General features: G+C 42.0%; 1 protein-coding gene across 1 annotated transcript; it reads left to right on the top strand.

Annotated features, from left to right (window-relative positions):
- The first annotated feature begins 456 nt into the window (after positions 1-456).
- LOC140559785 (probable ATP-dependent RNA helicase DDX5) lies at positions 457-8,782 on the top strand. The gene is made up of 13 exons (XM_072683408.1): positions 457-647; positions 2,683-2,851; positions 2,971-3,067; positions 3,152-3,285; positions 3,396-3,461; positions 3,887-4,028; positions 4,214-4,374; positions 5,064-5,236; positions 5,327-5,437; positions 5,531-5,592; positions 5,680-5,739; positions 7,587-7,808; positions 7,937-8,782. The coding sequence occupies exons 1-13, from the start codon at positions 607-609 to the stop codon at positions 8,362-8,364; spliced, it is 1,866 nt and encodes a 621-aa protein (XP_072539509.1). The 5' UTR covers positions 457-606; the 3' UTR covers positions 8,365-8,782.
- Positions 8,783-10,285: the final 1,503 nt, after the last annotated feature.

Here is a 10,285-nt window from a genome sequence, read left to right as displayed (position 1 = left end):
AAATCGCTTGCCATCTCGGCTTGGAGGAAATTCACAGTTTCACAGTTAAATTCACTATTTTTTTAATAAAACAAAAAACTCCCTTGCCATTTAAAATATTAAAATTAATATAAAAAAAATAAAATAATAAAAACGAGACGTTGAATAAACTACCGAAACTAAACCGTTTCCACAGTAACGGGTGACGTTCGTTGAAACTCGCAGCACGCATTGGCGTTGTCTGTCTCCCTCCGCGGCCGAATGTCGTTGCAGCGCAATAACACCTCGCACACGAACCTTAACCGGTGATATTTGAAAAAACAAAAAACGTTCATGTATATGTGCGTTACATGTGTATGTTGTTTACACAACATACGATAGCTAGCTACATATTTAAGCGTCCCAAAATGATCAGAATTGGGGTTAAAATAGTGCCGGGCGGCTCCGCGGAGGGATATGAACCGTCCACGGGCTCGCGCAGCCGCTGAGATCGGTTTTAACCGACCGGCTTTTTTCCGAAGCCATTTTTTAGTGATTTTAAGCGACGACGGTCGGACAGAAATTATTTTTTTGCAGCGTAAATCATCTATATTGTAGCATTTTCGTGATTGTTGAAGCTAGTTAGACATGCCTGGATATGCGGACAGAGATCGTGGCAGAGATAGGGGGTGAGTTTGGCTGCTAATCCTTTCTGTGAGGCGAGTCGAGCCGAGTCGAGCCGCGGAGGCCGGTCGGTCGTGCTGCTAGCTTAGTAGCTAACACGGGAATGGCGCTCAAACAATGACAATAAAATGGGTTTGGGGTTCTTCTGAAGTTCTAAATATATTAAAAGTTGATAAAGCTGACGTTAAGGAGGGGGTATAATCTCGTTAAGCGTCGTGTTGACGTTGTTGACGTGGTAGATTAACGTTAGTGAGCGGCGACGCGGCTGCGAGCCGTCAGTCAGTAGCTAATAGCTAGCTATAGCTGCTAGTCCCATTTCAGCATAAAAACACCCCATAATGTCTTTCCTTGTGTGTTCGGCAAACACTGGCTTATTTAGTGGTTTAATATCGACCAAGGTAGCTAATCTTAATCACTCTGTGGTTAAAAAAAAAAAAGGAAGAGGATTCAAAATGCCGGCCGGCTGCTATTGTTCGTCTCCTGCAGCTCAGAGCTAAAATGGCAGCGGAGGTGGAGGAGGAGGAGGTGGTGGTGGTGGTGTTTGGGTGGACGTGGCTCTTAAACTGTGGCGCAGGCGGTTTGTAATGCACCACCACCAAGGATTTTACAACCTGGTCTGTTAATAAATGTGTGGGATTGAACTGGATGCTTTGCCATAATCCAGGAGGGTTTACAGGAGTGAGGCCTTAAATTCTGCAGGTTCACTACTCAGGACTTTAGGCCTCTATATGACATAAATAATAATATTTATATTTTATGAGTTTATATATATATATATATATATATTATACACACACACACACACACAACATTGGGTAATTATATAGCTAGCTAAGTTTAAGAGTCCCTATTGATGCCCCAGAAAGTCAGCAACTGCTACAAGGGTACCTAAATACCTTATATATATATATATATATATATATGCGCAGCACATGTAGAAGCAATTTATGCAAAATGTTCATTTTTATTTTATTATGTGAACCAACCTAAAATCCATGCATATGCACCATTAACTGTCCCCTAACTGTTTCTCAGGCCTGATTCTGGGGTCCAGTCTTCCTCACCGTTCACCTCCCCTAAAGCTCGCTGTCGTCACTGTCCGAAGGAATGACCTGTGAACAGCCTGGTCACGTTCTTCCTCACATTAAAAAAATCATAATATCATAAATATACCTATAGCCCTCAATGCTCCTAGCATAACATCCGCCACGTCCCTGTTCCAGCACACCTGATTAACTGGGTGTTCACTGCCAAGCCGGCAGGTTTGTTGGGGTTAGGGAAGCCCATAAAAATGTGGTGGGCAGGGGGGTCCCCAGGACCAGAGTTGATTGATTTAATACAATTGCCTTAATAAAAGTGTCCTAGCTTAATAATGTAGGTATTTAGTTTGTATTAATGATGATTATTAAAATTATATTGGTCTTACCAATTGCTGGCACGGTGTCCTGTGTGGCCGTGGTTCCTGTCAAGCTCATCTTTTACCCCTCGTTTTTTCATGTACAGGGTCTTGACACTATTTTTTTTATATGTATTTTAATATACATTGTATATTTAGTGAATAAAATAATTATTAAAATGTAAAGCAATGGTGAAATAACTCAATGTGGGCAGCACCATGTCACCATGTGATAACCGTTAGTTTCGCAATGTTGTTATTCAGTAATAAGCATCAGTAGCATGTACAGTCTTGTGCGAGACTTTGGACACTCCAGTACGAACAACACAATTTGATTATAAGTGAACAAATCAACAAATTTGCTGGAAATAAGTGAATAAAAGTTGAGTACAATGTCTTTTATGTTACTCCTATCTTGGATATACGGAGTGAGTTATTAAGATAATGACTAAAAGCCTAAAAATGATAATGACCGAAAGACTCCTAAAAAAAACAAAAAAGACTCTCATAGTAAATACATCTTTGTTTGATCTCCACTTGAAGACATCAACAGACACCTGAATGCTGAATGTAACCACTGCACGTTTTAAGGTGGAACGACCGTTCCAATAAAACGTTTCTCTCTTCTGGCTCTTTTTCTGCAGCTATGGAGGTAGTGGCCCCCGGTTCGGCTCTGGCCGCAGCGGCCCTCCTTCCAGCAAATTCGGCAACCCTGGGGAGAGGCTTCGCAAGAGACACTGGAACCTGGATGAACTTCCTAAATTCGAGAAGAACTTCTACAAGGAGCACCCTGATGTCACCAGAAGGGCCGTGGTTAGTGCTTGCCCTGTTTGTTTGCAGACCTGAAATGTGTTTGAATGGATGAGGTTCACAAAGTTTGCTCCTTTTTTTTTTTTTTAACCCATCAGTAACTGTTTCTTCTTGTTAAACAGCAAGAGGTTGAACAGTACCGCAGAGCCAAAGAAGTCACAGTGAAGGGCCGAGATTGCCCTAAGCCGATCATGAAGTTCCATGAAGCCACCTTCCCCAGTATGTAGTCTTTGTCTACAGTGTCTGCCATACCCAGAGTGTACGAGAGGGGCCGTATTTAACAGTATGTTTACATCTTTACAGACTATGTGATGGAGGTCATCAATAAACAGGCATGGTCTGAGCCCACCCCTATTCAAGCTCAGGGCTGGCCACTCGCCCTCAGTGGCAAAGACATGGTCGGCATCGCCCAGACTGGCTCTGGAAAAACTCTTGCAGTGAGTTGAGACCTTGGAACTACTCTGCTGTTTATCTGGTCCTTGTCACGTCACCCGTTGATAAGGGAAGTGTTTAGGAGTTAAAAGCTGCTGTTTTCTTGTCTTTGCAGTACCTGTTACCAGCCATTGTGCATATTAACCACCAGCCATTTCTTGAGCACGGAGATGGACCTATTGTAAGTTTCACTGCGTGTATGCACTTCTCTTCAGGCTGGTTATTTTAATATGTTGACATCCACACTCAACTAAGTATTTGTTTACATAATCAGATCTTCCACATGTGACGGTATAAACAACAAATATAATTAAGGCGTACATAATAAGTGAAATGCATTAGAATTTAATGTTAAACATACTTAAAACCTTTAATACACTTAATTAAATCAAATAAAGGTGGTGACTTGGCTTTTGTGCTGGATGGAAATGGTAATGGTATGTTATGCCTGAAAAATATTCAGATACATCCATTTATATAAAAATATATGTATAGTTAAATAATATATTTGAAGTAATAAGGGGGGGGGGATGTCCCTTATTTTGGTCAGTAGTGGTTACCTGTAGTTGCAGCCTGGTTGAATGACCTCTCTAACCCCTTCTGTAGTGTCTGGTGCTGGCACCTACCCGTGAGCTGGCTCAGCAAGTGCAGCAAGTTGCGGCAGAGTACGGAAGAGCCTCCCGCTTGAAGTCAACCTGCATATACGGAGGGGCTCCCAAAGGACCCCAGATCCGGGACCTCGAGAGAGGTAATTTGGACTTTTGACTTTCACAACTTCTTAAGGTTTGCGTGTGTGTCACTGTAGTTAAAAGCTTGTGTGTGTGTGTGTGTGTGTGTGTGTGTGTGTGTGTGTGTGTGTGTGTGTGTTTCTCAATGGAAAAATATTGAATATAAATGTTGTTACTGATTTCTTGCTTTCTTTTTCTTTGATAGGGGTGGAGATCTGCATTGCCACACCTGGTCGTCTGATTGATTTCCTGGAGGCAGGAAAGACCAATCTGCGCCGCTGCACTTACTTGGTGCTGGACGAAGCTGACCGCATGCTGGACATGGGCTTTGAGCCACAGATCCGCAAAATTGTAGATCAGATCCGGGTGAGTTCTCAGAAGGTGTGCGCTTAACATGTAATTAGGGAAGAGATGCCTGAAATACATGGTGTTGGGACTCCACAAGAGCTTTAATGATGGTCCATTCTAAAGTCGGTCTGCTTTGCAGCTCTAACAGCAGCAGGTCTGGAGCTCAGTTACTGAGTCAGTTGGAGGCTTTTCTGCACTCTGCTCTGAGCTCAGCACACGGCCCTGACCCCGCTCTGTAACTTTACGTGGTCTGACAGACACTCGGTGGCTGAGCTGCTCTCTGTGAGCTGTTCCTTCTAAACTCTTCCACTGTTCAATAATAACACCACTCACAGCTGATGGAGGAAGATCTAGGAGGGAGGAGATTTCACCAGCTGACTTGTTGTTGTTGGTGCAGCGGTGTCTCCTATTACATACAGAACCACGCTGGAGTTCAGTGAGCTCTTCAGAACCTCCCGTTCTTTCACTGATGTGTGGAAGAAAGGCAGACTGCAGGGCTAGGGGCTTGATTTTATACACCTGTGGAAATGAGACTGAATCAGACACCAGAATTAAGAGAGGTGTGTCCCAAGTAGATCCAATTCTGCAGGGACGAATGATGGATGTTTTCTTAAAGAAATTTTTCTTTAAAGAAAGTTTTCTTAAAGACTTCTAACACTTAATACTGAATTGGACATGTCCTCTGTTTTTCTCTCTCTGTTTTGCAGCCAGACAGGCAGACGCTCATGTGGAGTGCTACCTGGCCTAAAGAGGTGCGTCAGCTGGCCGAGGATTTCCTGAAGGAATATGTTCAGATAAACATTGGAGCTCTGCAGCTCAGCGCCAACCACAACATCCTGCAGATTGTGGATGTCTGCAATGATGGAGAGAAGGATGACAAGTAAGTAAAGTTTTAGGGGTAAAGCCTTGGATTAAAAGGGACGTGAGGAATTCTTGAGCTGATTTCATAAATGATTCCCCCCTCCCGCAGACTGATCCGCTTGCTGGAGGAGATTATGAGCGAAAAGGAGAACAAAACCATCATCTTTGTGGAGACCAAGAGGAGATGTGATGAGCTCACTCGCAGGATGAGGAGAGATGGGTAAGAACGGGTTGATAAACTTCTGCCAAAATATATATTTTTATTTATTTATTTAGTGATTGTGTATTTATATCTGGCTGTTTTGCGTTGTAGGTGGCCTGCCATGGGAATTCATGGAGACAAAAGTCAACAGGAGAGAGATTGGGTTCTGAATGGTGAGCCATTGCTCTGCACATGGATCGGTTCTGAGATTCAGTAGCGAATCACCAGCCGTCCTACAATAACCGTTTTCCCTTTTGTAGAGTTCAAATACGGCAAAGCATGCATCCTCATCGCTACAGATGTGGCCTCCCGTGGATTAGGTCAGTATATCCTGAGATGATGTTCCCTTTTTTTTTCGTCTCTTGTTGGTTTTTTTGTTTTTTTGTTTGTTTTTTTTTTTTCTTTAAACAAAACCCCAACAGCAACAAACCAAAGCAAAACAAGAAAAAAATGTTTCACTTTTAAAGAAAGTGATTTTGCTTTCTTTAACTTCTCTATGCATTTTCTGAGTTTTTCTCACCTAAAGGTGGAGTCTTTGTGGCAGGGCCTAGGCATGACAAGCCCCAAGGCCGGCAGAGGGGGAAGGAGGAGTGGAAGTGCGCGACTGGCGGCCACCCAGTCGCTTAGAGAGGTGAAATTTAAAAAAATGTCCGAGCTCAGCTCTGTGTGCCAGTAACCTTCACAATAAGGCAGTGTGGCTAAGCCTTTGCTCTGATAACGGGTCATAACTATACACATCTGTTCTCTGTCCATGGATTACATTACAAATGCACCTTGTACACTTTTGGGTAACGCAGTTCATCCAGCCATATTTGTGTCACTTAATACCAGCGAAAGCGAGGCTTATTTACGGGTTTTACTGTTTAGTTTCTATTTATTTATTTATTTATTTTTGGTTTGAATTTTGGTTTTTGCCTTGCATGCGTTTTGTAAGAGCACTGTATGGCAAATAGACGCTTGATTGAAATTTGGAAAGATTCTTTACTTTCTGAGCTTGTCGAAGCATGGGAGTTCTGCAAGCAATTACTGACAAACAAAAAATATATAAAATTTTTAATTTTATTTTCTTACTCAAAGTGCTGGTGTTCATGAAATGGAGAGAGCAGTTTTTCGTCTTTTTATTTTTCCTGTACCGCAATTGGTGAGAACTGGCACATGTGTAAAGGGGCTCTGGGACACCTGTAGACAGTGGAGCAGAAAGTTCAAATCTTAATAAAGGAAAACAATTCTTCAAAAAAAAAAAAAAAAAAGATCAAAACATCAACAGAAATCCAATTTCCACGATTGAAGTTCCTCCCTCGCCTGCATTTTTTTTTAAAGTCATGTCGAGACCTGCCAACGAGAGACATTTTCTCAAGTGAACACTGGCTTCTGGGAAGATCTTGCCTAGACGAGGCTGTGATGAGGCATTTTGCTGACGCTCAATAATAGCTCAAATAGAGGGGGAAGGATCCAACAAAGCGACAACTGGTGGTTTTTCCCCCTTTACTTTTGTACCTTTGGCTCTTTTGGGTGCCCTCACGTTAACCACGGTCTGTTTGGTCTGGGCAAGACAGCAGTGTGGCCTTTATTAGCCAGCTTCTTATGAGTGTGCTGAAGAGAGAAAAAACACAAAAACACAAACAGAAGGACCTGTACAGCCAAAAAAGCCTGAACTGAACGGTCCTGTGTCTGTCGGCACATGAGGAGGCAACAGTGCGCATAGTGGCCTTACTGCATTAGAAGCACCTGGATGTCACTTGACAATTTGTGGGGAGTTGGCTGCATTGGGAAAGGACTAGTGAATGCATACTCCTTAATGGTAAGCAGTTTATTCTCCTCGTTTAATCAGCAAAAAGAAAGCGGGAGGGGTGGAAGGCGTTTTAGGATCGTTTTGTTTATTTTTCCTCTTTTCTTTATTTCGTTTCTGGGTTAAAGCAAATGGAGTGTGCATCCTTTTCTCTCTTCCCATGGTAGTTTTTTCCCACGGAGCTAGTTATGATTTCTTTTTCCTTTTTGGAATTGTGCCCTAACGCTTCCCTGTTTTTTTCCAGCCAAGCTGAGCATCCAGTGATTGTTCCATGTGTCTGCTGTGTGCTAACTTTTCTTTCTCTGGTGTGGCTGTTGTGGTGTGCAAAAAATGTTGCCGCATTCCCCCCCTTTTTTGCCACACTGCAACACTTTACAGATGTGGAGGATGTGAAATTTGTCATCAATTATGACTACCCTAACTCCTCTGAGGATTATATCCACCGAATCGGGCGTACGGCCCGCAGTCAGAAAACGGGCACGGCCTACACCTTCTTTACGCCGAACAACATGAAACAGGCCAACGACCTCATCTCTGTCCTCCGTGAGGCCAATCAGGCCATCAACCCCAAACTGCTGCAAATGGCCGAGGACAGGGGAGGTGAGAATATGAGTACAAATGGATAAAGTCGTATAATAAAACCTTTTAATATTAAATGGACCAATAAAACTTTTGTCAGGATTATGTGGTCAGCAACACTGACCGAGCAACCCTTTTGTGTCCTGCAGGTCGTTCCAGAGGTGGTCGGGGAGGCTACAAGGACGACCGCCGGGACCGGTATTCCAGTGGGGGTAGGAGAGATTTCGGTAGCTATAGGGATAGAGATTCTGACCGGGGATACGGTAGTGGACCAAAGGTGCCGAACGGCAATTACAACGGGGGCAGCAGCTACAACAAAGGTGGCAGTGGCAGCAGTAGCTTCAGTAGTAACGGCTACGGCAACGGACAGGCCAACTACGGCAACGGGGGAAACCCTCCAAGCGCCTTCGGGAGTCAGAACTTCCAGAACCAGCCATTCCAGGGGAACCCGGCTCCGGCCCAGAACGGAATGAACCACCCTCCTTTCCCCTTTAATCCCCCTCAGCCCCCACAGCCGCACCAACAGCCCCCTCAGCCGATGGTGCCCTACCCCATGGCCCCTGCCTTCCCCCAGTAGACTAGTGTCAGGCTGCACGCGCACGCACGCACACACACACACACACACACACACACTGATACTGATACTGAAGTACCGGTCTTGTTTAAGACGATTATTCATATTATTATACATTATTATCCTTTGTACTGTTTATTTTGCTTACAGCGAGGCTGGCGATTTGTTCATTAGTTTACCCAGCCGATTACAAACGAGTCCATGTGATTTTGGTGCAGCTGAGAAGCTGCTGTTTATACTTTACCATATATATAATTTGTTTTTCCTTTTTGTCTGTTTTGTTACATTCCTCAGTAATTTATTTTCACTAGGTAATGCACATTTTTGATTTAGTGTATATTCAAAGTGGTATGTCCTAGAAATCGGAAGCGAGGACCACGCATGGACCCTTGAAAAAAAAATAAAGGAGGAATTACAAGCACTTGTGTGTTGATCATTTGGGTGGGTGGGGAAGATGTATGACTTTTTACAGAATGACTTAAAACATGCATAGAAAGTGAATTACTTATTTCCTCAGATAAATTATTTTTTTGTGGGTGAAATAAATTTTAATGTTAAACTAGTTTTAATTGACACCAAGTTGTGATGTGCTGCAAGAAATATAGTAAGATTTTTTTTTTATTATTCGAAGGTACTTATAGTATTGTTTTGATATACTATTAAAATTGCAGTTTCTATATCTTAAATTCTAATTTACGAGACAAATTCACATGTAATATTTTCATTTCATAAAGTACAAAACAGATCATGTTGACTACAAAACACAGGACCTGTGGCTCTGTGCCATTCATTTTTCAACCAGTGCTCCGTCTCTGCTTGTTTGTCACTGGTAAAAGGAAAAGAAAAGAAAAAACTCAAATAATAGAAGTATGATTTGTGAATAAGTGAGTTAATTTGCATGTTAAATTACTTAACTTGCTGCAAAAATAGTTTTGAATGTAGTTAAACAGGATGTAGGTGATCATGGATGTTAATGAATATCTACAGTGTTAATCTGGTGTACAGTCCCATGGTAATAATTAAAATTAGTTATTTTACTCTTAACTTTAATGCAGATGTAAACGTTTTATGTTTCCATGGCAACAAAGTTTTGTGTTTAAGTCTTCCATTAATGTTAATTTAACATGGGGAGTTAATTTACATGTGCTTGCTTTAAAACTAGGTTATAATTTTATTTTCAAAACTAATACTTTATAGTTTATAGGTTTTAGTTGTGGATCTCCATGGCAACAGAGCACCGTCGTGTTTACTATAGAGCTTTAGCTCTGTTGTATATTCGTGGCGTTACCCTTCTGACCGGAAGTATCAATGCATGTAAAGCGGAAGTCAGCACATTAGCAATTATTAATAATTAAAATATGTAAAATATAAAAATAAAATCTAACTCTGTGACCGAAATGGACCCTTACTCTCTCATTACTATTTCTCTATACAGGGAGAGACGAATTGGTTTAATTATTAGTGGTAGAAACACAAGTGAATTCGGACGCATCGTCATCATCATGCGTCAGCGCCCGTCGCATAAACAAACCCTCAGCTAAGTGTCTGAGCCGTGTTTAAATCAGGCTCACACTCAGTTTGGTCAACCTTCAGCTGATGTAGTGTGCCTCAAAGTTTACTAGAAAGTACAGAGAGCTCTGTGGGAGAGTACAGCACCCTCACAGTCGCGTTCGAGTTCCTCTATTCCGCTTTCTGAGTCGGACACTAGAAAAACGACTGCCACACTTCGTATCTAGTGCACTTGAACGTAAATAGGGTGGTATTTCGGTCACAGCCTAAGACTATTCAAGAAAAACAACGTCTGCAAACAGACGAAACATAAATTTATTTATTTAGATTAATATATATATATATACTATATATTGTTATATATTTATATATTATTTTTATTAATTTAATAAAAAAAGATTAGGGGACTTTTCCG

Source organism: Salminus brasiliensis, chromosome 7 (genome assembly GCF_030463535.1).
Source record: "Salminus brasiliensis chromosome 7, fSalBra1.hap2, whole genome shotgun sequence".
Classification (NCBI taxonomy): domain Eukaryota; kingdom Metazoa; phylum Chordata; class Actinopteri; order Characiformes; family Bryconidae; genus Salminus; species Salminus brasiliensis.
Note: the sequence above shows the minus strand (reverse complement) of the source record. Positions and strands in the feature narration are given on the sequence as shown.